Genomic DNA, 27106 nt, shown 5'->3' on the forward strand with positions numbered 1-27106 from the left:
GCTTGGCTCAAGGAACAAGCCTTGCCTGATCATGTCAAAGCTAAATTACTAGACGCCCCTCTTCAAAAGGATGTACTTTTTGGTGCTAATGCTGAGGAGGTGTTAAGGAAAATGGAGGAAAAGGCTAAATCAATGCAAACTGTGACAGAATTTCTACAGGTACAACCCCCAAGTGTTAGTAGAAATTGGCCTTCCAAAAACTTGTCCTTTCCTGCCATGGACAGACCCCAAAGAGGCAGATACAGGCGCCCGAGAGGCAGAGGACAATCCCAAGGATCGTTTAGAGGCAGACAATGGCAAGCTCCTACACAAAGAGGTGGTGAGGATAACTCGCAATCTTTCAGGAAGCAAACCCAATGACTTTCCCCTTTGCATGCCAACCAAGTCTCAAATGGCAGCCCCCTTAGGAGGAAAGCTGGCATTATTTTAAAAAAATTGGCATATTGTCACAAAGGACAAATGTATCCTGGATATTCTAAACAGAGGCTACAAATTCCATTTTCACACCCTTCCAAAAATGAGAGGCATGCCAAACCTGCCACACAATCAAAGGGCAGAGGCACAAAGGCAAATTACAGATCTCATAAACATGAAAGCTATTCAAGAGGTACCTACGCACGAACAAGGTCAAGGTTTTTATTCCAGGCTATTTCTGGTGCCAAGGAAGGGAAAAGATTGGAGACCTATTTTGGACCTATCCATCCTAAACACATTTCTACTGCACCAAAATTCAAGATGCTCACTCTACAGCAACTTCTTCCCATGCTGGGCAAGGAGTCTTGGCTGGTAACATTGGACCTCAAGGAGGCATACCTGCATGTCCCAATCAGACAAAATTGCAGAAGGTACCTCCGGTTTCTTGCAGGTTCAACCCATTATCAATTCTCTGCATTGCCCTTTGGCTTATCTACTGCGCCCAGAGTATTCACGAAATGCCTGGCATCAGTAATTGCCTACTACAGACTTCAAGGGATACAAATATACCCCTATTTGGACGACTGCCTGATCCAAGCGGACAGCAAGCACATTCTTCTGAAACATCTGGCTTATGTAATAATGTTGTTGAACTCTCTGGGATACACAGTCAACAGAAAGAAATCAAGGCTAATACCCTCTCGGAAGATAATTTTCCTGGGTGCCAATTTGGACACAAACACCCAGATGGCCTACCTCACGCCAGAGAAGCAGGGGCAACTAATTCAATACTTCAGAACACTAGCAAATTGCACCAGGCTGACTGCAAGGAAAATCCTGCAGGCTCTGGGATTCATGGCATCTTGCATCTTACTAATCCCATGTGCAAAGCTGCATATGAGGAAACTACAATGGTACCTGAAAAACATATGGTCTTAACACAGCCATAGTTTGGAAACAATATTACCACTAATTCCATGCCTGCAAAAGGAATTTCTGTGGTGGGCTCAAGCATGTCAAACAAACACAGGTCTTCCATTCAGCAAGCCTCAAGCAAATCAAGTCATCACAACAGATGCCTCGGACTACGCCTGGGGGGCGCACATGACAGATCGGTGCATTCAGGGCAAATGGTCCCAAAAAGAAAAACACCTTCACATCAATCAAAAAGAAATGCTAGCAGTAATAAATGCTATTATAGCTTTCAAGGACCTTCTACAACCAGGTCAACTATTGATAAGAATGGACAACACCACAGTTATGTGGTACATAAACAAACAGGGAGGAACACATTCTTACCCCCTATGCAGACTGGCCATGTCACTTTGGAACATGGCCATGGACTTACAAATGGAACTACAAGCACAGTACTTGCCAGGCAAGGAAAACACGCTGGCAGACAACCTAAGCAGGAATATGACAGATTCACACGAATGGAAATTGCACCCAGAAGTTTTTACAGAAATAATCCAAGAATGGGGAAGGCCAGACATAGATCTCTTTGCCTCCCACAAAAATCATCAATTGACAAAATTCTGCTCAAGGATCGTCCATCCAAAGGCCTGGAGAGTGGACGCTCTTTCTTTCAGTTGGACATCAATGACAGTTTATGCCTTCCCACCTCTTCCTCTGCTGCCCAAAGTTCTATTGAAAACCAGAGCAGACAGACCAAAGATGATTCTCATTGCTCCGGACTGGCTAAGGCAACACTGGTACCCACTCCTGAGGAGCCTGACGCATTCGCCACCATGGACCCTGCCTCTAATGCCTCTTCTTCTGACTCAGCACAGCTTCAAAACTCTTCAAACACTCAATCTAGCCGCATGGAAGATTCCTTAGCATCACAACAGGCCCTACTCTCCAAGGAGGTGCAGGATGTCATTTTGGAGGCCAGAAGGCCATCAACTAGAAAAGCTTACTCCGCAAAATGGAAACGTTTTTGTGTCTGGAATGAGAAAAAGGGCCAGGATCCTGGAAAACTGAATTTACCTCAAGTACTACAATATTTGGCTGAACTGCTAAGCAGTGGACTTTCTTTCTCCTCCATCAAAATCCATGCCTCAGCCATTTCTGCAGAATACAACACTGATCCACCTTTATTCTCTCACCCTCTCTTAAGACAGTTCCTCAGAGGGGCTAAGAATTTAAGACCTCCAAGGAAACAACCAATACCTGCTTGGGATCTTAATTTCATTCTGGAAAAACTGACCTTGCCTCCCTTTGAGCCAGCTGCCTCATCAGATTTGCAATATTTGTCCTGGAAAACAGCTTTCCTTCTGGCTATCACCTCAGCTCGTAGAGTTTCAGAACTAAAGGCTCTCACGGCTGTCCAGCCTTTTATCATCTTCCATCAGGACAGAGTTTCCTTACGAACCAACCCGTCCTTTATGCCTAAAGTGGTATCCAGGGTAGCTTTAAATCAGGCCATACATTTACCTACTTTTTATCCTAATCCTCAAAACAAAGGGGAGAGATTACTACATTCCTTGGACATCCACAGACAACTTTGTTATTATTTGGACAGAACAAAGCCTTTCAGAAAATCAGAACAGCTCTTTGTGGCCTATGCGGTAGGAGCTCAAGGAAAGCCAATTTCCAAACAGACAATCTCAAAATGGATAGCCCACTGCATACGCTTTTGCTATTCCTTTCATGGCAAAGCTGTACCTACAGGCATTAGAACTCATTCCACCAGGGCCACAGCCACCTCTGCAGCCTTCCTCAGAGGAGTTCCTACCAAGGATATTTTGGAAGCTGCCACTTGGAGTTCAGTGCATACCTTCTCCAAGCACTACAACCTACCATTATACTCCAAATCTAGAGCAGGCTTTGCCACTGCAGTCTTGCAGGGCATTTTGACTCCTCCTAGTTCCACCTAGTGCCTACCACCCCTTTCTTAGCTTTGGGATTCTACCCATCTGTTATGACTGCAGCCGTATGCACGATGAACGTAGTACAGTTTTGTACCTACCATAAATGTAGATGTTCGAGTGCGAATACAGCTGCAGTCCTGGTTTCCCTCCCTCCTTCCCCTCTTGGGACAGGCCTATAGGCTAACACATCCTCATACAACCTGATTGGGGTATTCATTTATGATGTATTTGCTTGCAACTGCTGTATTTTGATTATATTGCACTGCATTATTACACAAATTTATGTATTGCCTTCCTTCTGGGGGCACCTGACATCTGGGGCAAGAAAAACTGAAGAAAATGGCGTCGGCTGGTTCCTTTATACCCCTGTCGCACTGACGTCAGGGAAGAAGCGACGACAACCGACGCCGGACCTAGACTTTGGAATTCGTCCAACCGAGGACCCGCCTGACGACAGGAGAACCCATCTGTTATGACTGCAGCTGTATTAGCACTCGAACATCTACATTTATGGTAGGTACAAAACTGTACTTTTCTTGTTTGTATAAACTCTGTTGTCTTTTATTTGCATCATACCGTGTTGTCAAATCTTAACATATAGACTTTCCCAATAATCGAATGTAAAAATAAATAAATAAAATAAATGAAGTTTGGAGGACTGTCAAAAGGAAAGGAAAGATTTGTAATCTCAGGTGTTTTGATGATCTTCTATTTTCCCTGGCTTCATCCCTGTCCTCAATGATTATTTTAATGGTTTAAGTCAAGGGGTGTTCTGTCCTTTTAGGACTTCTTTTTTTTTGGGAAGTGTTTATTAAATATTTCTTTCCTTATGGAATTAAAGATGTGGAGAGCAGTATCTATGTTGTTTCTATTAAATGGAGATGGGAGATCTGGAAATTTTGAAAGAGACAGAGCTTTGAATCAGAGATTGTTAGGAAGACTAGTTATTTGTGTTATGTTATGAGGGATGTTTGTCATATAGAGGTGCAGGAGGGAGTGTCTTCCAGTTGTCTGGTTTGCCCTGGTGGGAGTCTTAAACATTTGAGAGAGGTTGCATTGAGAAAGGAAGGAAGGTATTAACATGATTTCCTTTGCTAGACAGAGTGTCTGTATCAAGGTTTCCCAGCAGAAGTAATTTGCTGCTCCTGGTGGTATATCTAATAACAATTGCTGTTCTGCTTTCAAATATAGCTAATGAGCAAGGAGGTGGGAGGCAAGTTGCAGATGTTAATATCTTTAGTTAGGAGTGCATGGTTATCCCTAACCTGCTGTTATTCCACTTTCAATATAACTGTTTTTTCTTTGTTTTTCATTTTCTGTGAATGGGTTGCTCTGATTTAGCTGAAATTTTGTGTACGAGTAGCAAGACTCCCTGTCCTGCCCTAATGTCCTGGATGGTTGTCAAGGTGCATGTGTAATAATAAGTATGGAGGGTATTATGAGTAGTATGAATCGGGTCTCACTAACAGATAATTGTTCTCTGTTACTACAACATGTTGACCTTAGAAATACCCGCTGTATTACTCCTAGCTGTAAGACTGCCCTATATCACTTGTAATACAGTCTAAACGCCACACTGCCTGACTGTGCTTAGCAGTACCACGTAACTGTGTCCAGCTTTGTGTATTGACAGTGGTGTGTGCGAGCATGCCTGCATGCGTGTGTGTGTGTGTGTGTGTGTGTGTGTGTGTGTGTGTGTGTGTGTGTGTGTGTGTGCGTGTGTGTGTGTGCCTGTGCGTCTTTTTGTGTCTGAGAGTGTGGTGCCATATGCACCTACAGTGCAGTAACTTAGAACTGCATGATGTGTGTTAGTAGACTGTGTTAAGTTTGGTGGGGTTGGGGCTGCAAGGTATTTGATTGTGTGTGTGTGTGTGTGTGTGTGCGCCCGCGTGCGTGTGGGAGGGGTGAGGTGGTTGTAATAAATTCAATGTTTATTGGTGCCCAGGGCATCTACAAACATAATTTTTCTGTTTTGAGCATATAATACAAAATTTCTAGCGCATAAAGGTGGAAATGAATGAATGCAAAACTGTAGTTAACACTAGAACAGGAAATGGCATCACATTCATTTCAGTTGATTTAGATAGGTATGTGAAGTTTGAATCTTAGTATTGCCCACATGTGCACAGCTCTCTAACATCACTGTCAGTTTTGCACATGCTTGAATGAGCATTATCAGTTGTAAATGGCTGAGCATTATCAATTGTAAATGGCTGCACATAATCTATCAGCTACATGTTGCAGTCAGGTTACAGGCATGATTCACACATTGTCAGCCTCACTTACAGAGAACTACCACCATTTGATTTTTAACTTAAAGTGAACTGCCACCATTTCATTTCTGACTTACAGAGAACTACCACCATTTGATTTTTGACCTGAAGCTGTAAGTATGTTTTGTAAAAGCCCAGGACAGAGCCAAAAGCTGGTGCAACAAAGAGGTTAAAATACTCCTCTACCTCTACATCATCAGCTACAGAGAAAGGCCAGAGTCAGATCGGAGAGCCCCATACAAAAATATGTATGTATGGAATGACCTGACAGATGACCAAATCCAAGCAGCTGTCATCCCCACGCCAGCAGAGTAATGTCATCATCAATGTAAAGATTTGAGGTGGAAGCAGACACACCAACATGCCCAGTTGGAGGCAGAAGTTGAGAGTGCTTCATTAAGTGTCTTTATCTTTGCTGAAAGACACATAAGTATCTTTACCTTTGCTGAAAGACATGTAAGTATCTTCTCCTTTGCTGAAGCACATGTACAAAGTGCTTCAGACAGTATCTTTACCTTTGCTGAATGACGCACTCAGAGTGCTTCATTAAGCATCTTTACCTTTGCTGTCAGCACTTACAAGATGGCTTTCTTTCTCTTCTCAACTTTGTGGTGTGTAACTAAGTGTTTTACGTTATTGCTAATGTTTCATACTCTGACAGCGTACACACATTACACTGCAGTTATTTTTAAATTGGCATTGTTTTAATACTCTGTCGTGGCTGCACTGTATTTTTCTGTGATGTATCCTCTCAGCATGCTGATGCATTTAGCAGGATGTAGGCTGTATTTCATGCTCTGTTCTATGCCTGCTTATCATGTCAGAGCAAAAATTTTGAAGTATTAGCTCAAGGCTGCACATCTCTGCTTGCTTAGTATATGTAAGAAGTTGCAGCTGATTTTCACATCTATGCTTGCCTGATGTATCCGTACGGGACTTGTCTTGCTTGCTTTCTTAAATTTGTACATTTGGCACAGTTTGGGTAGGTTGGTCAATGTAAGCTGTGCACATGTGACCCAGCACTGCTTTATTTGGACATGATGAATTTGTTACCACTGCCGTTTGCCAGTTTCACTTGCAGACGTGCAGTCTATGACCATGAATTCCACCCACTCATTTTGGGGGGGGGGATTATTTATCAGCATTTTAAAATATTTGAAGAAGTATTTTAGTGAGAAAAATGACTCATATGCTCTACTTTTGATGGTAACCAGAAAAAATGGATCCACTTGAAACGATTTATCTTTACAAGAATTACGTTTTGGACTGTTTTTACTGATAACATTTTTTTCTTAAAATTACTGTTTAGAAGTTACTTCTTTTCAAATCATTGCTGTTTGCTTATAGAAATGTGAAAGCATTAGCATATTTTCACACTTTCTAACTGTAATTTTTATAAAATTCTACTGTTGTTTTGTAGGAGGAGACCCACTCTTTATTCAGTAATTAAAATGGCCATAATGGTACCTTATTGGTAAGGTTTTTGCTTTGCAATTCCAGGGCTCAGTTTTGACTTAAGGTCATAATTTGTTCCCATAACTGCATTCATGTTCACAATATATGCTTGTTTCTTCCCACATGTACCTACAAAAAAAAAAAAAAAACGTTGCATGACTGGCTAAGCTGAAATGATTTGTATGTATTATGCTTCATTTCCCTTTGTAGCTGAAAAGGGACAGTGGACTACCAATCTAATTAACAAATGTTTAATAAATAAATAAAATGCTTACACAAATAAATCCAGACTTGCATATGCATATTCCAGTATATATTATTTGTAAATTTTTATCATAAAATGTGTACTTGTTTTTTCAAGGAGCAACTGAATGAGAAAATAACTCAAGTCACATGTAGAATTGAAGACCATGAGAAAGTAATCTTGCAGAGGGAACAAGAGAAGAATTTGCTGAAAGTAAGTTTAAAGTTATGCAAATTCTGTTAAGTGTCGTGTTTGAAGAACAAATGTATATACACACTGGTGTACCCTTCTCCGATGCTGATAGCTACTTGCTTGCTCAGGGAGTGACAAAGGTGTGTGTGTGTGTGTGTGTGTGTGTGTGTGTGTGTGTGTGTGTGTGTGTGTGTGTACTCCCATTCATTAACCAGTGTGTGTGTGCAGTTGGGGGGGGGCTCTTGGAGGAAGTGAAGTCCATGCCATGGCACCTGAGGCCATCATAACAGTGTCTACACTTCTCTGCCGATTTATGAAAGGCCTATAGCTCTTGATAGTTTCTGGCCAAGGTCATACCAGCATACATCTTCCTAAAGAATCCATTGCAATGACTCAGTAGCCCCTGCTTGAAATCCCTGTGAGTGAGATGAAGAAAAATGTTTGCCTTTTTCACACTCCATGCAGGAGTTGTATGCCTTGAACTGCTAGCAGCCATCTCTGTCTTTCAGGATGTCATAGGCCAAGTGGTGGAATAAAGTGCAAACCATCATGACACATTTTCAAGATCCACATTTCGCAGTACTTAAGTACTCAGTAGCGCAACAAATGTATATATGTACCAGTCATGCACTGGCCTTGGGACCCCATGAACGTGATAAGGCTCTCATACACCTGTTGCATAGAATGGTTCTAGTACATAACAATAAAATAACGCAATTTATCAATATTAATGCTATGACACGTGATTAGCTAATTAATATGCAAGCTGGGCTTAAACTTGCTAAGTTTGGAGATCTGTCACCATATTGTTTGCATTTGAGTTGCAAAGTTCTGAGCACTGATAAATGGATTTCTAAAATGTTTATCAGTAGATGACAGAATTTCACAGGTGAGAACTTTATATTTTGCCATTGATCCCAGACATGCCACATGTTGCATGTTTCTTATGTGTTTATGTTTTCAGAATGCCTCATGTTTTTCCTGATTGCCAAATGTTGTAATGCCTAGAGCTGCAGGTACAGTGCTTTGAATGGATGGAGGTTTTGCAATGCCATGACAACAGGCCATTTTACGGATTAACCTGTCAAGAAGTGTTATGTTTTATAGTAGCACTCATTACAAGACCTTCTAAATATGTGCCCGTGTGGAATTGGCATATTCTTAGTACCTGTACACATATCCATAGCAATACGTGTTCATATGCTCCTATGTCTTAACAGAAGTCTGCATGTGCACAGGATGAAGCAGACGGAGGGTGTAGAATTTGAGCAGTCATGAAAATGGTCTTCAGACTGTCAGGCTGCATGGCCCATGGCTAATGGTTGGGGAGGGTGGCACACTAACCATTCAGAGACCAAGTGCGGCAGTGCATGCATCCGTCTAATGTGTAGTCGCACACAGCCCCACCTTGGCCCACACAGGAGAGTGGAGAGAGGGGTCCAAATGGAGAGATAAATCGGCAAGAAAAGGACAGTAGTATTGCTGGAATTTAATTCATCCTCAGGTCTTTGTGAGTACCTTCACAAGGTGGACCGTGTTTTTCATGAAGTCTCACAAAGATGACACAGTTATGTAGACTGTATTTTATATGTCATATATCATGGACAGAAGTAGGTTAAAAATAAAAAAGACAGCTGGGTGCATGAGTCCCAGGACAGAAAAGTGCCCAAGCCTGGTAGGCACACTGGTGCCAGGAATGGAAGAAATGGCAGTGTAGACTCCTCAAGACACAAACATTCCTACAATGGGGCTAGGCCAAGACAAGGGGAAGGATGGCCCCCCCCTGTTGTAGAAGGAGGTAGCAGTCCACAAAAATCACAAAAACTGATAGGCCAGAAAAGAGCCATAAAGGTGATAAGAGTGGACTATTGAAGATAAGAAAGAAATTATGTATAATTACTGTTATGCAAGAATCTCAGAATTTCCAGACAGAAGATATACAAAAAAGATTAAGCAAGAAATTAGAGGAAAGAAAAATACTTTTTTTGTGGTTTGGTTTGCACTGCCTACAAATGTCTTCTGAGGTGGCAGGAAGATGCTTTTTTGGAGGGAGTTTTAATGTGAGTTTGGATAATACCTCAAGCTTGATCAGTCTGAAATGAAGTGAGCCAAGTACAAGGTCTGCTCTTTGACTTGTATCTGTTTCGCTTCTGAAAGAGAATGTCAGTGATGTTCATTAGTTCAACAGGCTGTGATGAAACAACATTTTATTTGTGATATTTGTAGAGTGGTTGTGGCTTGGTGGAAGCTGCAGCTACTATGGGCAGACTATATTCAAGCTGAACTAAAATGGGTCCCTTGCCTATGGCAACTTTTGCAGGAGACGTTAGTAAGCAAGACATTTTCTTAGTCCAGAACATTAGAAAATTAACTTTTTTTTCTGTGAGCTTGGAAGTTGAAGTTTTGGTCTAACACTTTACCAGAAGCTGGATGAGGTGCTGTCAGTATCAGTTGCCCCTCAGACAGTAAGAGATGTAATACATGGCAGTGCTGGCAAGGTGGCAACTTCTCCTCCATAGCTATAGGCAGTGTTACACATAATAAGCACAATGCTTGCACTGTTCCTACCAAAGTTTGCCTGTCAGTACATTGTTTGGTCCTAGTGTGCAACAGACATCATGTCAGCATAACACAAGAGGGAGAGTGTTGTGGCTCACTGTCCCCACAATTTGCACAGGGGACACAAAAACACTAGACTGTCAAATTATATGTGGTGTGGATACACATCATAGTGGACTGCATTAGCTGGATTGATAAACAGTGAAAGACATAATTTCCTTGTGTGACACAGACGGAGTACCACAACATGACATGGACCTACAGTCACTCCAGTGACATGAGGAATTAGGGCTGGAAACCTCCCCTGGCAGAGATGGTGTGTTAGTTCTGGAAGTGGATGACCTTTGAGAACTCAACATGTTGAAAGCAGATATACAGGTCAGATGTGTGGCCTACATGGGAATCATATGAACCACCTGGTGTGTCCCCATTTTCAGACACACACACACACACACACACACACACACACACACACACACACACACATCACAGACATCCAGGCAGTTCAGGGGCTGGTAACATTTCCTGCTGATATCGTAGTGTAACTGTGGGCCAGGTGTGCCCTTTATTGCCACGCGAGTGCAATCTTTGGCAAGTAACACCTTGGGGAGGAGTACTACACTATAGAAGCCACTCATAGTGCTGGTTCTTTTCTGTGCAGTATTGGGAACCATATACATTGTTCTACAAGCATCAGCATAATAATGAGGAACTGTTTATAATGTTAAAATGTATTTGGAGTTTGCGTCCTAAACAAATGCCTAGACTCAAAAAATTCTACTTACAAACTATGCATCCAATTCAGTCTTAAAAACATTCAGTGTTTCTGCCAAGCTTGATGAAAAGTGGAAGTGAATTCCAAGCCCTAGCAGTGCTCTGAACACACAATCCCTTTATTCAGACTTGTTTTAAAGCTGTTTACCTGCACTAATAGATTATTCCTCCTTGTGGTAATACTGTGATTATTAGATATAATTGACACTAGGCCTTCATTATGTAGGCACTTTTATGTCAAAATTAAATTGCCAATAATCAAACAGTAATTAATTGAGTATAGTTGCAGCTTAACCAGTCTTGCACTGTAGCACAGGTCCTTAAGGGATCCAGTCTTTCCCAGTCTAGGCTATTTGAATTATTTCTGGTCTTCAGTATTTGGGGGTCATGTATATGAAAGGGCACTGGGTTAGAATGAGACATTGCAAAGTCATCCCCGGTGAAAGTCAACCCGCATAAACCATGGGTTGACACAGTCAGCTGAAGGCTCTGAGGTCAACAGAGGCCAGGTTGAAGACCCGGAAGTTAACTAGAAAGAAAGCACAACAGTTCAAGGAATTAGTCAAGGTCAAGGCTCTAGCACTTCAAGAAGTAGATGAAATGAGTGGAGATAAAGAAGAATAGCAGCACCTCAAAACAGGACAGATATGGAGCTGAGCCAGGTATGGAAATAAGGTACATGAGGGGAGCTGGTGCTAGAATGCAGAGGTCTAGCAAGTCATCAAAAGAAAGAGGGAGTGCAGGAAAAAGTGTTAGATAGGAAAGACGGACCAGGCCAGGAAGAAATACTGGTTGGCCAACAAAGAAGCTAGGAAAGTAGTTGCAATGGCAAAAAAAAAAAAAAAAAAAAAAAAAAAGACATCAGAGGCACTCTACCAGCTTATGAAAAGTGACCCAGTAGATGGCATAAAGAAACTATATCAGGTTGCAGAGCAAAGGCAGAAAGATAAAGAAGATAGTTAGACACCCTTCATAAGGAATGCCAGCAACAACCTGCTCACAAGTCCACAGGACATCAAAGGCAGATGGAGAGAGTACTTCCAGCAGCTTCTGAATGAAGAAAACCCACAGAAGCTGTACTGGCCCAGGCACAGCCTACAATGAGAGAGGAGGAGGAGCCCACCCTAGAAGAAGTAAGAACAGCTCTAAGGAAAAGGAAGTCAGGGAAAGCAGCAGGCTGTGATGAGGCCACAGCAGGTATGATAAAGATGCTGCGTAAGATAGGGGAGAAAAGGCTGCTGAGGGTGCTCATAGCAGTGCGGAGAGAAAGGCACATCTCAAATGACTATGTTCAAGAATAAAGGGGACGTTCACAACTCTGGGCAGTACAGAGATATCAAACTTCTGTCACATTGCATGAAAGTTTTTGAGAGAGTGGCTGATAAACGTGTACGCAGAGTAGTAGAAAGTAAGCTGGGAGATGCGCAGTTTGGATGCAGATCAGGATGCAGCACAATGTTTGCAGTGAGACAGATAGTTGAGAAGAAGCCAGAGAAGAGTAAAGAGTCAGAGTAAGTAAAGAGCCCAGCTGGGCATTCCTAGATATGGCGAAGTGTATGACCAGGTCCCAAGCCAAGGCTAATTTGGGCAGTCCTACAGTGGTTCAGATTCCTAGAAACATTGGTAGAATTAGTGCAAGCTATGTACAAGGACCCAGTGACTTAAGAATAAACAGTGTTGGATCTCACAGAGGGGTTCCCAGTGGGAGTGGGTGTGTATCAGGGATCGGCTGTGAGCCCACTGCTGTTCATACTGGTTCAGTTGTATATATCAGAAGAATGCCAAAGTAAGTAAAGAGCCCAGCTGGGCATTCCTAGATATGGTAATTTGTATGACAGGGTCCCAAGAAGGCTAATTTGGGCAGTCCTGCAGTGGTTTAGAGTCCCAGAATCATTTGTAGAATTAGAGCAAGCTTTGTACAAGGACCCACTTTCAAGTATGTGGGAGGGGTGGTTGAGGAGAACTGAAGTCTGAATGATGACTTTAAAGCTAGAATCAGAGGGGCTGCAGCCAACTGGCACTGACAGTCAGTTGTAGTATATCAGAAGAATGCCAAAGTGAAAGAGCCCAGCTCAGCATTCCTAGATATGGCAAAGTATATGAAAGGGTCCCAAGAAGGCTAATTTGGGCATTCCTGCAGTGGTTCAGAGTCCCAGAAACATTGGTAGAATTGGTGAAAGCTTTGTACGAGGACCCAATGACTTAAGACCAAACAGTGTTCGATCTCACAGAGGGGTTTCCAGTGGGAGTGGGTGTACATCAGAAATCGGCTGTGAACCCACTGCTGTTCATACTGGTGAAGGACTATATTAGCAAACAGGTCGGAGGGGACAGATCAACAAAGTTCCTGTATGCAGATGATGTGGCATTACAGGCAGACTCCGAGCAAGAACTTCTGCAAAGGATAGGAGAATGGAATGCAAAACTGAAGGCACATGGGATGAAACTGAGTACAGATGAGACAGTTGTAATGGCAGCAAATGGGGAAATCAGAAGAAGCTGTGAATTGAGATAGAAGACAATGTAGTGGAACAGGTTAACAGTTTCAATTATCTGAGAGGGGTGGTTGAGGTGAACTGAAGTCTAAATGATGAGGTCAAACTAGAATCAGAGGGGCTGCAGCCAACTGTCACCCAGAGTCGGTTGTAGTATATATATCAGAAGAATGCCAAAGAAGCTGAAAAGTAAGGTGTACAAAACAGTGTTGCAACCAGTACTATTGTATGGTACAGAAACCTGGGCAGTAAAGGCAGAGCAGTTGAGGAAGCTAGAGGGGATGGAGACGAAGTGCCTGAAATGGGAGGTAGGATGCATACTGTGGGACAGAAGAAGAAATGATTTTATAAGAGCAGAAGCCAGAGTAGCTCCAGTTGTAGAAAAGATCAAATAAAACAGATTATGGTGGTCTGGGAATATGTGCCAAAAAGCAAAAGACAATCTGGTGAAGAAGATTTGGGACAGACTGAAAGTAGGAAAGAGGAAATGAGGGCATCCATTAAAGAGGTGGATGGATTGTGTGTGAGAAGACCTGCAACAGTCAGGTATTGGTGTTGAAGAAGACAGGAGTATGGCATTGAGTACAGAGAGATGGCAACAGTTGATACGAAACCTCAGATCCATGTAGAAAAATGAGAAAAAGTGGGTTGATGGTATTGATGATGATGATGATGTATATAACAAGTCCAAGTTCTTCCAGAGTCTTCACTGTTTAAACACATTTGCAAGAACAGCACCTGTCTTAGTGTGATGTACAAACATAGCCATCCACCCTCATATCATTAATTGGCAAGGTAGACATATCGTCTTCAGTAAACAAATACATTAATAAAAGTACAGAGCTGTGCACAATATCTTCCTATACAGACTTACCTGTGGAATACTTACCACACACGTTAATAGTGCCATTTCCTATTATTATTAATATTACTATCCATTTTACACTATTAGGGTTAACCGTAAAGTTAATAAAACTAATAGTGTATCCTGGCTTGGCATTTTTTCAAAGGCCTTAACCAGATTTGGATGAATAACATCTGCTGCCAGGCCTTCTTTATTTGTATCTGTGATGTTGTTTTAGAATATAAGTTTGAGAAGAAAGAGCATTTGCTCATAAATCCACTTTGAGACAAATCAACCAGTTGCATAAGTTATGGGGGGAAACAAATTTTAACAAGAACTTGTCAAAACAGTTAAATATAGTGATCATCACACTAATGAGCCACTGTGTTTTTATCACCACTTTTAGTGATAGCTGCCACAGTAACAGATTTCACTTTATATTTAGTATATTCTGTATCCAGAGTCCATTGAATCAATAAATAAGGCACAAAATGGTTGTGTTTTTAATGTTGACCAAGACAAAGGCATTCAGACAATCAGATCCTGCAGCTCTATTTGGCCTGATTGAATTCAATACATTTGTTACCATGTCTTCTGTGATTATTTGTGCAAGAAGTTCCCTCATAGGATCATAGGAAGTTACTAGGCTATTGGCCCTGAGGCCCTTGCAAGCCTAGCCAAGAATTTAGCCCATGTTCCAACAAGTCAGCACCCGATACCACTGTCCAGCAGGGACATAGGTGGAATCCCAGGGGTGTATTTTCTGTTCCCCATCTAGTTATCCAGGTTGCGCTTAAAAAGGGTTAGATCTAGTATGAATGTAGGAAGGATAGTCCCTGCTGATACTCCAAAGAAAGTATTGCTTAATAGGTAATCCATCAAGCTTTTCTGTATTAACAATGCTGTGTTACCCAAGCATTCAGAGTGAAATGATCTTGAATGTCTCTGAAATGCTTTTTTTGTTATTTGGTATGCCAAGCCACCATCTTTCCATAGTTCAACTTATGTAAGTTATTTCCTCATAAGTGTTAATTAAATTTACATTTTTTTTGTGCTTATCCAAGGTGTATCTTATAGGGTATTTTTTATACATTAACCTCATATGATTTCTTATTTGCTATTTTTAGCAATTAATTAGTGTGCTATGATGGTTGCCTCTTAAAAACTTTCCTTGTAAAATCAGTAGAGATATACTGATCAACAGAGAAGTCTACTTTTTTGTAACGTTCTCTGCAGCGATCTGCTATCTAGTTGCAAGGATTTTATTTTATTTTACCGCAGTGCTCTGCTTCTTATTCATGAGGCAGATGCCTGTGAGGAACCCAGACGTGTCCACGGTAGGTTGCTGAAATGTGCTTGTAGCTAAGATAAGACCTACACTCACAGTGGTATCCATGGGTATAGTAAGATCACAGCCACCACTGATTTATCATGTGAGTGAATTCCACTGACCAAACTGCTAACAGTATCCTGATCCTCTCTTTAAGGAGCTTTGATCTCCTTCTCCATGAGGATACAAGTCAGCCTGTCTCTGTGGCACTTGTTTGTCCTAGGCCTGTGGGGCTATATTGCCCATTCGGCAGTGGTGCCAACTAATGCAAGCAAATACTTCTGAGTATTCTTGCTACACCTGTGAACACATGTATGAGATGCAACACAAAAGTTTTCGGTGTACATTCTTCTCTGTATAAAGGTGCACAGAGAGATACACATAGCTGTGTCCTGTTTCTTTTTACTGCAGCATTTTCTGTTATTCCCTTCATTTAAATGTCATTATTCATAGATTTGGTTTATATATAGTTTATATATACATCTTGCCAGTACCAACCCTTAGGCAGTACCCCTTTTCTGAAGGAGGGCTAGTCCAGTCAATCCTGATGTAAATTTGTGGGGACCCATCCAGGCATCCAAGTTCTGTTTGAAGGATACTAGTGAAATGCATTGTCTAACCTGCATGGTAATTCTGTTCCAGAGGTGGAAAATGCACTGTGTGATAAACCTGGCTCTCCACACTATTTTGTCTATTGCTGAAGATTTGGGTCCATGTTTCAAGTGTTAGTGAAAATATTAGATTTGCTAAGATAACAAGAGGACATCCCAGGTCTCCAATGGCATGGTAGATGTAGGTCTCCCCTCAAACATCTGTAAAATACTGATAAAGGGACAGTGCTTCTAGCCTGTTCTGGTAGTTCATGGTCTTAAGGCTTGTGATCTACTCAGTTAGGAACCTCTGTGGATTTTCTAGCTGTTGATATATCTAGTGAGGTACATCCCAAAGGGAGCATTGTACTCTGTGACTGGCCTAATCAGTCCTGACTGTAACAGAATGATTGGAATTCCCTTGGTGATTAGTTGTGCTGAGTGTAAGGATTTACTGAGTATGCATTGTTACATGATGAAAACATAGTAAGTTATCGACTCAAGTTCCAGGGTCCGTAACTGCACTTTCATTTTTGTGTGACATATTGGCAAAACCCATCCCAGGGGCTTGATTGGGATCAGGGTAGCCACTTAACTCAGCACATTTCTTCCTGGTTGCTCCTTTATTTTTTGTCCAGTGTAGTAAAGACAGCATCCATCCAAGGTGTGTCTGTAGGGTGATCATGGGGAAAGTGTGTTCCATAAGTAGTGTCAGGCTCAAGTTATTAATGGCGGTCGGGCATATTAACAGTGGAGGCAAACATGTCTGCACTCATTGTATAGCTGTAACTTGTTTTACTGAAGGGTAGGGCTGTACTCTACATGCTGTTGTTTCATTTTGTACTTCTTTTAGCGTAATGGGATTAGGCCCACATTCAGACATTAATACACATCTGTAAGCTGATATAATTTTTCTCAGTTAACCAAGAAAACTGCTTTGTTTTTAGGAATCTGTGTCAAGTGTGAAAGCATCACTTATAGATGAATTTGCCGTACTGAAGCAGTGTATTGAGGAACAAGAGAAAGCTGTGTTGAAAAGTATTGATGCAGAAGATAAAGTACTTTACTGCAGACTGCAGAGCAACATAACCCAGACAACCATGTTGATAGAGAGGTTAAAGAATGTCCGAGCTAAGCTCGAAGAAAAAATGAAAAATAACACCTGGGATCTTTCACAGGTAAATAGAGAATATATTTCACTTCTCCAGCCTGTATTTGATGTTGCCAAATAATGATGCACAGAACTGAGACAGTGAAAGCTTGGCAAACATTATCATTTTATATTCTTGCATTGTGTTATTGTTTTATTTTCCCCACATTTTTAGAAACCGCTATTTGATTGCACCTAAAATAAGACTAGGGTCTTCTGTTTGAGAAGAGCACTCACAAGCCTCTCTCGGTAGCAATATGTAATGTTAATTATGTCAGTAAGGGTGCAGAGTGATGCAGTAAAATCATGGCAGTAACAAAAGATGGGCAGAGGATTAGCTGTGGTGTGTTCTGTATACGTACTGTCAATTATTGCCGACTTTTCAACTCATCCTTATCCAAAATGGCACCTGTTCTCTCTCTGTGCTTTTCCTGTTTCTAGTTTGTCTCATCACACTTGGGTATGTGTATGTATGTGGTAGTTCTGCAGTTTACTGTGCTCAGTCTCAAGCCTCATCTGTAAAATCAAGGTTCTCCAGTGTTGTCACTTTAGGGGAGTTGCTGTGTTCCCTATAATATGGTTGTCTGTAATATAGTGGGGGTGCAGTGTGTTTACATCTGCATAGGGAAAGGAGCTCTTTCCTTATAAAATACTCAACTTTTTTTGTGAATTTACATTTCACTTCTGAACAAAGAAGCAGTCCATGAGGTCAGTGAAACAGCATTTGCTTGAAAAAACAAACTATGTAGTAATAAAATCACAATTCATAGAAGCACTGTACACAACAAAAATGCCTTAAAAATGTTTTTTGCAGGAGGCAAGACCCTTGCACCCCCACACCCAATTCCATGGTCGCACAACCACAGAGAAAAGAAAAAATAGCACACACAGCAAATCAGTGCTGGTGCACAAACACAAACTGTTACAGATCTGGGGGTGCAACATAATGATGGCCGTTACTAATCTACACATACTGTTGTAAATGCATTTCTCTAGCAACTCCTATCATCACAAATGATGACATCACACACTGTACATAGACTTCTACAGTTTTTAGGAATTGTGATTCAGTGAAATGAGTTTTCAGTAAAGAGAGTTAGATGAAATGAGCACTCAATAAAATAACATGACTCCTTTTTATATATATATATATATATATATATATATATGTATGTATATATATATATATATATATATATATATATATGTGTGTGTGGGTAGGAGTCAGACTTTGGGTCAAAATGCTAGGTGGTCAACATTTGTTTAATCAACCACATTTGATCGACAAATGCAGATGGTCAACAACTGTGTAAGATCGAAAATCATAGAGGAGTATTCTCTTTCCCTGGGAATCGTGCGATCTGGGTGTTTAGTATATATAATTAGTGGGGGTCTGGGGACACAGCCACCCCACAACACATGAGGGGGGGCTTGCCTCTCCCTCCAAAAAATGATGTTATTTTTTTATTTGACATTTGCATGCGCCAAGGTTCTTTCTCGGCATATGCATGGTAATGTGTCAATATCTGCATTACTGACCATGTTGATTTATCGAACAAGGTATGACTCTATACATATATACACACATGCACGCGCGCGCACACACACACACACTCACACACACACACACATATATATATATATATATATATATATATATATATATATATATATATAGGTTCATACGTTGTTAGCTGTTACTAAAGCTAATGACCACTAGGCTCCTTAAAAGTCTATCCACCAACACCAAACCATTTGGGTCCCGAGTGTCATGGGCATTTATCAGGGGCGCATGTTAGTAGGCAGATAACTAAGAATTTTTGACGGGGTGGTGGTAGTTAGGATAATACTTTTCTTTGACAGCCTCTGACCATAAGCGGCATGGAGGCCAGACTGCAGGTAAATTTATGATTCCTCATCCCGTTGTCAAGGTTTTGTTTGAATAGAGTCAGAGATGATCTCTGTTTTACATTGATGAGGAGCTCATTTCATGGTACAGGGATCATATGGGACACATTTCTGTCTCTCCAGCATGTTCTGTGTATCACAAGTGAAGTTTAGATTACTGGATCTAGTGTTTCTGGTGCTGTTAGTTTTGCACATGTGCAACAGATCCATCAGGGCTGGGTCTGAGGAAGCCCTGTAACCCAGGCAAAGATTCCCTGTCAGCAATCTGTTGGAGAGTGAATACAGTGAAAGAGCCTTTATGCACGCTGTGTAGGACAGGGTATTCATGCCCTGAATTTTCCTAGTGAGAAACAGTTGTGGGCATCACAACTGTTGCAAGTGTCTGGTTAGACACATGCTAAAGGAGCATTGTATTTAATGATAGGTCTGTTAAGGGCAGAGTAGAGTGGTTACTATAACTTCCTTGGACCTGGATGCATACTCTTACCTGTAAGCTAGGCGACATAAAATTATTTTCTTACTATCTTAACTGCATGTTGGTCAGAGGCCAGATTGCTGCCTACATATGTTCACAAATCCCTTACTATTGGGTTGACTCTTAGGATGTTTTATTGATGGAGTAATTAACTTGGGATGACAGTTTCCCAAAGGGCATTATAATGCATTTTTTGGCATTGAGTTTTAGGCCATGGCTTTGGTACTAGTTATTTGTCTGTATTAATTCTTCTTGCAAGATGTTGGCATCTTGTGGGGAATCTATAATAGCTCCCAATTTACAGTCATCTCCAAACCTAATGAGACGGAAGCCATGACTTCCAAGAAGTTGATGCCAAATAGGAGCAGGTCCAGCACAGAGTCCTGGAGTACTCTGCTGGTGACCGGTCTTTTGGTTATGGTGGTTTCACTGATCCTGACTTCTTGGGTCCTGTCTGTAAACCAGCCAGTGACAGTGACTCAGTAGAGTGCAGGACTCTCTCTATATGTATGCATGTACGTATGTACGCGTAGAATTACTTAATTTAGTTGACAAATCAACAACATAGATGGCAGGCATAGTGACCACAAAAGGATGACAATGCATATGTTGACAAGCAAACAACAACAGGCAAAGAATGTCATTTTTGAAGGGTGGTACAAGCCCACTGCACTCCCCACACCCCTTGATAATTATGTATACTAATTCTTAGATCACACTATCCCCAGGAAAAGGGACTATTCACCTACCCGAGGATTTTTGCTCTAGCACACCTGTTGACCATCTGCATAAGTTGACCAACTGTGGTCAATTAAACGGATGCTGACCACCTAGTGTTTCAACCAAATCCCAGAGTCCCATATATATCTGCATACACACACAGTTATATATGTCTGTATGTGGGAACGAGGAGTGTACAGACAGACATTCATACATATGTGCGTTAAGGATATACAGCAATCAGATGACTGAAATTATTAATGTGCAGAGTGTCTGTGGAAAGCTCCAATGTTTTTGGGGTGGCAGAATGATGAATAAACACCGAAACACTGTAGATGTGAGTTAACAACCTCCATGAGAAGTGTAAGCAGAGTTAACTCCTTAGAAGGAAAATGTTCTGCGTGAGCTGCAATTAGCTTACTAACATTTAAAGTGTGTGCGTGTGTGTGCGCGTGTGTGTGTGTGTGTGTGTGTGTTTGTGTGTATATATATATATATATATATATATATATATATATATATATATATACATACATTAATAATCATATATATTTGTTAATCTTTTATATGCATTCACACACATAGAACTCCAACAGCCCAAGGCAGTTGATGAAACAATAAAGCCCAAGGAACGATTGTTAAAAACGGTTTATTGCACACATAACAATTGGACTATAGTTATAAATGCTGAAATTTTCATAAATATATCTGTGTGAATAGTTTGGGTCTTGTATAATGTCAGTATTTTGTACAGTATTTTCTCCTAAGTCGGGGTGGGGAGCACCATCAGTATTTAGTACCTCTCCCTCCAACTTATTGCCCCCCCCCCCTCGAAAATTTGAAGTGTACTGCTGCTGGTGTTTCATCTTATTTTTAATCTTTTCTGATCTTCTTATTTGTGGGAATTGGTTAAAGTCATCTAACTCTGAAACTTGTTCCCCTATTCTAACTTGTTCTTCTTTGTTAATGTCTCTCCATTCCCCCTTATTACTATTTTCCCAAAACCTAGTACCTGCTTTTGGTTTTGGGTAACTGTTGTTATTTTATACTCAATAATATCACGTTCCAACTTCCTTATCTTTCTGTTAATAAGTTCATTACATTCTCCATCAACCTCCCCTTGAATATTGTAATATTTTTCTTTTTCAGCAGGTATGGAGAACATCAAGTCATTTTTAATGGAATTATTCACACTCTCAATTTCAATTAACAGGTTTTTCTTCACCCTATTATTTTCATCAATAATACATTTTAAAATGTCTAGCCCACATCTATTAAAAACCTCTATTAATTCATTATGAAAAATGCTTCCTGTTATTACATTATTTGGATATTTCCAAATTCTCAATCCTTTGGGCACAATGCCCTGGGAAATGCATTCTTGTAAATAGCTATTTTCTATGTCTAGAGTTTTGCATTTAAACAGTAGTTTGTGAAGTTTTAATAATTGATTCTTATAACTGTCCGTTTCAACTCCAGATGTCACAGTTCTATTTTTAAAATTGGAGGAGAAACTAACCTGCAACCATTCCTTCAAATCAGTATGTCCATTGTTGTTGTTATGTCCTAAATTACTTCTTCCTTGCCCCAATGGAATGGAATATTGTTGTTGACCATTACTGGTGCAAGCTTCATCATCTCTAGAACTCAAACCCTTGGAGTATTATTGAAACTATGTTCTTCATCATTTTCACATCCGTTTGCGCTGAAAACGGCTTCAGGGTTTTCACGTCCTCTCTCACTACTCGTTTTGTTCCTCCGTTTACCTCCGTGGGTGCCGACTGCACTCTGGTTCCGCCCCTCTTGAATAGTGGATGCCAATTCCACCATTGATTGGCTGAGTGGCGTTAAAAGCTCAATTAATTGTGTAAGTTGGCCAACCAGTTTGTTCATCTGGCCAATCTCTTCTTTCCTGCTTGTCTCCGTCACAATCCATGGTTACAAACACATTCACACACATACACATGCATATATATTTTTTCCTTTCTAAGACAACGTTTCAGTTCTTTGCATCATGTTCTTTTGTCATACTCTGTGTTTTCTTCAGTGGTCCTCTAGATCTGCACTGTCTGGATGTCGGTTCTCCCTTTTGGGAATGTTCTTGCTGCCACAAGATATGTCTAAGATATACAGGTGCCTTTCTCTACAGTTCTTGAATATTGCAGTTCTCTCGTATTCTTTTCTTGTGGCATCAATGCTGATGACATTTCTGATTGCTTTTCTCCCTGGAGGTTCAGCATGCTTGTCTTGCAACAGACCCCTCGCTGTTTCTTCTTCACAACTTTCAGTCATTCCCACAAAGAACATAGGGCCTCATTTCCGCTATTTGACCAATTTATTCATCTGCAGATTGTGAGTTTTTCTGGACTACCAGTAACTCCGTATCAGATTCTGTCCTAGTCTTTTTACTGTTATAAATGCCTGTTGCTATTTTTTTCTTTATTGTATTATACAATTTTCTTTCTACTAACAAAATAGTTACTAACAATTGAGCTTTTCTCCCCAGGCCTTCACTGAAAAAGGGTTTTATGCCCAGTCGGACTCTCCTGGTAAACAAATGTAAAATAAAATTAAATAAATAAATAAACTCCATTGTAGCAGAGGCCCGGGGAAGAAATCTCCAATACCAGAGAACAATTAGAAGAAAGAGTGAGAGGCAAATACAAGGACAACCAGGCATAAATAAAGAACAGTAAGGACATAGGTTAAAATTGATATGACAATATCAGATAATAGAAAAAAAATACATGTACAAGAGTAGAGCCATCTGTGTTTGAGATATTCTTGCAGTTTTAATTTAAAGAGATGTAGGCTTGCTAGTTTTCTGATACTTGAACTGAGTTCCAAATTTTGGAAACAGAGTAAGAGTGCAAAGGCATCACCAGCAATATTTTTGGTTTTAGTAACGGACACAAGGCACTTGTTTGTGGAGCCCAGAAATCAGTTTGGGCAGTAATAGTGTACAAGATTTTTAGAGAGAGGCATTTCCTGGGCAAGTACAGTATGTTATTGGCAGGTTTTAGGTTTTTAACAGGTAAAGTGGTTGTGCAGTGCTACTCAGTTAAGTTTCAAGGCTGTGCAGTGACGAGTTTTGATGACAGCAAATGTTGTGATTTTGTTGTAATATTGGTGTTTTGCATTGTTTGTGAACACTGGAGATGTGTAGAGTAGTGCAGGAAGTCAGTATGTTGAGGTTGTAGTTTTCATACTACTGCTGGTAAGGAAAGGTAAAGCTCCATACATACTTCTCAACCGTACAGATTTTCACAAAATGTCCAGATTTTTGCCTCATGTTTTTGGTCTGTTTTTCATAAAATTGTGGTTTTCTGACAACTTAATGGCAAGTCATTAAAAAACTTAGAAAATAATGGCAGACATTTTAATTTAAGACTGCATACCCCTCAGAAAATTCACGCTAATGCAAAACCTGTTATTCTGTCAACTTTCTAAGTTTGTAAGAGCAATATTTAAATTTTGTCCATATTTTGGAGCCTTTATCCCACTTTTATTTATGGCTTTTCCAGATTTCTTGCTCTGAGGTTGAGAGTTATGCAGTAGGCCTAGTTTTTGGTGGGTCTTAATTGCTGTTTGAAGGTGGAGATCAAATTTTAGTTTTTCATCTATAATAACTCCTACAAGTTTTGTATGAGTAACTAACTAAATTCTAGTGTTGTTTGTCAATGTAATTGTGAAGAAGTTTTTGCTGTCAGAGTAATGTTAAAGTGTGAGCAACATTAGTTTTGCTTTTTAGGATTCAGAAGTAGCTGGGAGTTTGAGACAGAATTCTATTGAGGAGAAGGATTCTTGAGTTATTAGTTGGAGTCCAGTTAAGTTAGGGGCTGAGCAAATTAAGGTGGAATCATCAGTGTGTTGGGTTATTGAAGTATTTTTGGTAGTTGTGTGTGGGGGAGAGGGAGTCACTAAGGGAAGGGGGAAGAAACAGCTCACACAAGAATGATCTGTTTGTGCAGCCATATAATGCAATACCATTCCAAGAACTGATTTTTTTGATGAACTGGGGTCTGAGGAATGTGATGCTTGACATCTTTGTTTTTCTATTCAACATGACCACATCTGACTTGAAGGAAAACCCAGCCTGGTGGCCTGATCACTTTCTCTCCTACTCTGATGTAGTGTTACCCCATTTTAGTTCCTTGATCTTGAACTAAGGAAGTGTCATAACATTTCTTAAGTTAATTCTTATTTATATTTCTCTGCACTTCTTCATTTCCTTCACAAAGCTGATCCTGGTGGTCTGGATGCTATGGAGATGGCTGTAATAGGTCTCTCTGATTTGCTGTAAACTAGTCCAGCCTGTCCCACTGAAGAAATGTGAGCTAAGATTCAGTCTCGAGTCCTTATCTTTGCAGTGTGAAAGGCAAAGCTTGGAACATCATATGAGGGATCTGGGTTTTGAAGTCACAAAGTTGGTCTGGATGAAATTTAGGCCAGACAACATTCACTCATAAGAAGGCTGTTAATTTGCGCAACGAAGCATCAGAAGTGACAAATTAATTTGCCATGCTGTTTCAGGTGGCGGATAGATTGTGCAGCCCAGCCTGCTTCACTACCTGCAAATCTTTTCTTCTCTAGGTGAATTGGCTTCAAAGGTTTTTGCTGGCCAGGTTGTCACTATTAAGTTCTGAATTTTATCTATCCAACTTCTCTAGTCTCTGCTGTGAGGACTAGGTTCTGGTATAGTTTTTTTCTTCTTCATTTGTGTTTGGCATTCCAAATTACTGAATTTCAGTGACTTCTTAACTTTAATTTTAAGCTTGCATATCATAACTTGCATGTTGGATCCTTGCCTCTCTAGGCTTGTTGTTCCAAACCTGACATGCTGTTCCTCTTGTTTGTCAGATATTGGTATCTAGGAATTTCTAACTTTTCTGAAAGAGGCTGTTGTTTCACAAGCCCTCAAGAAACCATCTTTGGACCCCAGTATTTTTAAGAATGTTTATTTCATTATTATAAAGTTTACATTTTGTACATTGCCCACGCATGGTTCCAATTATACCAGTTACCAGGCCTTATATTATTCTCGGTCTTTAACAACACTTATTCACTTGCTGCATTCAGCTTCACTCACAAACCAGTATTTACAATTCATTTTATCCATGTAACAGAGATCATTAATGAAAACAATGAGGAATCATAACAGAAAAAACTTACCTACTCAAGTCTTATTTGACCATATCCCTTTACTCCTATAATCCATTCCTTCACTTCATTCAACAAATGTTTACAAAGACAATGTAGCTTTCCCTCTCTGCTGTCCTGTTCTAAATCAGGCACAATACTACTTAGCCCTGTATATTTTATAATCTTTATATTTATGTTGCTTCTGTAGCTGTCCAGTCCCCTGTATTTTCTGCTATACCTACAATTTCCATTGTATATAATTATTTTCCTCTTTCTATTCTGTAATTCCAGCTTTTTAATTTTCATTATTTCTTCTAATACTGCCTTCCATTTTGGCCTTCTTTTCGCTTTCCATTTTGTGTTGTGACTTTTTCCCCACAATCATTTAAAGTCTTGTTAATGGTTTTAAATGAATATGTAGTTTAATCTCCAGATCCCAGTTTAAAAGAAAAGGGTCTTTAGTGAGTTGCAACCTTCCTTGTGTCAGTATTCCTAATGTGTGTTGCAAGTCTACTTTCAAGTTTTACCGTTCCAAACATTCCCAAAAGATAAATTGCCACGTACCTACAGCAGATATAAAAAGTTTACACACCCCTGTTAAAATACCAGGTTTTTGTGATATAAAAAATGAGACCACAATAAATCATTTCAAAACTTTACCCACCTTTAATGTGACCTATAACCTGTACAATTCAATGGAAAAACAAACAAATCTGTTAGGGGAAAAAATATAAAAGAATAATAAATGTACAATAAGCTGGTTGCATATGTGTGCACACCCTTAAACTAATACTTTGTTGAAGCATCTTTTGATTTAATTACAGCATTCAGTCTTCTTGGGTACACACCTGCCATCAATTAAAGAAACTCTGATTAACCCCCAAAGAAAGTTCAGCTGTCCTAGTAGGATTTTCCTGACATTTACTCAGTTACCTGCTACAGCAAAAGCCATGGTTCGCAGAGAGCTTCCAAAGCGTCAAAGGAATCTCATTGTTGAATGGTATCAGTCAGGAGAATTGTACAAAAAATCTTTCCACAGCATTGGATATATCATAGAACACAGTGAAGACGGTCATCAAAAAGTGCAGAAAATATGGGACAATAGTGACAGTGCAAAGAACTGGACGTCCCTCCAAAATTGATGAAAAGACAAGACGAAATTGGTCAGGGAGGCTGCCAAGAGACCTACAGCAACACTGAAGGAGCTGCAGGAATTTCTGGCAAGTACTGATTGTGTACTACATGTAACAACAATCTCCCATATTCTCCATATGTTTGGACTATGGGGTAGGGTTGCAAGACGGAAGCCTTTTCTTACACAAAAAAAATCCATGCCCGGCTAAAATTTGCAAAACAATACATCAAGCCCCCCAAAAGCATTAGGGAAAATGTGTTATGGTCTGATGAGACCAAGGTTGAACGTTTTGGCCACAGTTCCAAAAAGTACATTTGGCGCAAAAACAACACTTCACATCACCAAAAGATCACCATCACCACAATGAAGCATGGCGGTGGCAGTATCATGCTTTGGGGTTGCTTTTCTTCAGTTGGAACAGGGGCTTTACTCAAGGTGGAGGGAATTATGAACAGTTCCAAATACCAGTCACTTTTAGCCCAAAACATTCAGGCGTCTGTTGAAAGATAAAGAGGAATTTCACCTTTCAACAC

The 27106-nt window shown here is 40.3% G+C and overlaps 1 protein-coding gene across 1 annotated transcript in view; it reads left to right on the top strand.

Moving 5' to 3' along the window:
• The window catches only part of LOC122799161 (E3 ubiquitin-protein ligase RNF135-like), a 159431-nt gene that overhangs the window by 28485 nt on the left and 103840 nt on the right, over positions 1-27106 (top strand). Inside the window, exons 2-3 of the mRNA XM_044068047.1 lie at positions 7377-7472; positions 16991-17221. Of these exons, the coding sequence (XP_043923982.1) occupies positions 7377-7472; positions 16991-17221 (327 nt within the window). The remainder of the gene's footprint in view (positions 1-7376; positions 7473-16990; positions 17222-27106) is intronic.

This window comes from Protopterus annectens, chromosome 4.part0 (genome assembly GCF_019279795.1).
Source record: "Protopterus annectens isolate FY-2018-M chromosome 4.part0, PAN1.0, whole genome shotgun sequence".
Classification (NCBI taxonomy): domain Eukaryota; kingdom Metazoa; phylum Chordata; order Ceratodontiformes; family Protopteridae; genus Protopterus; species Protopterus annectens.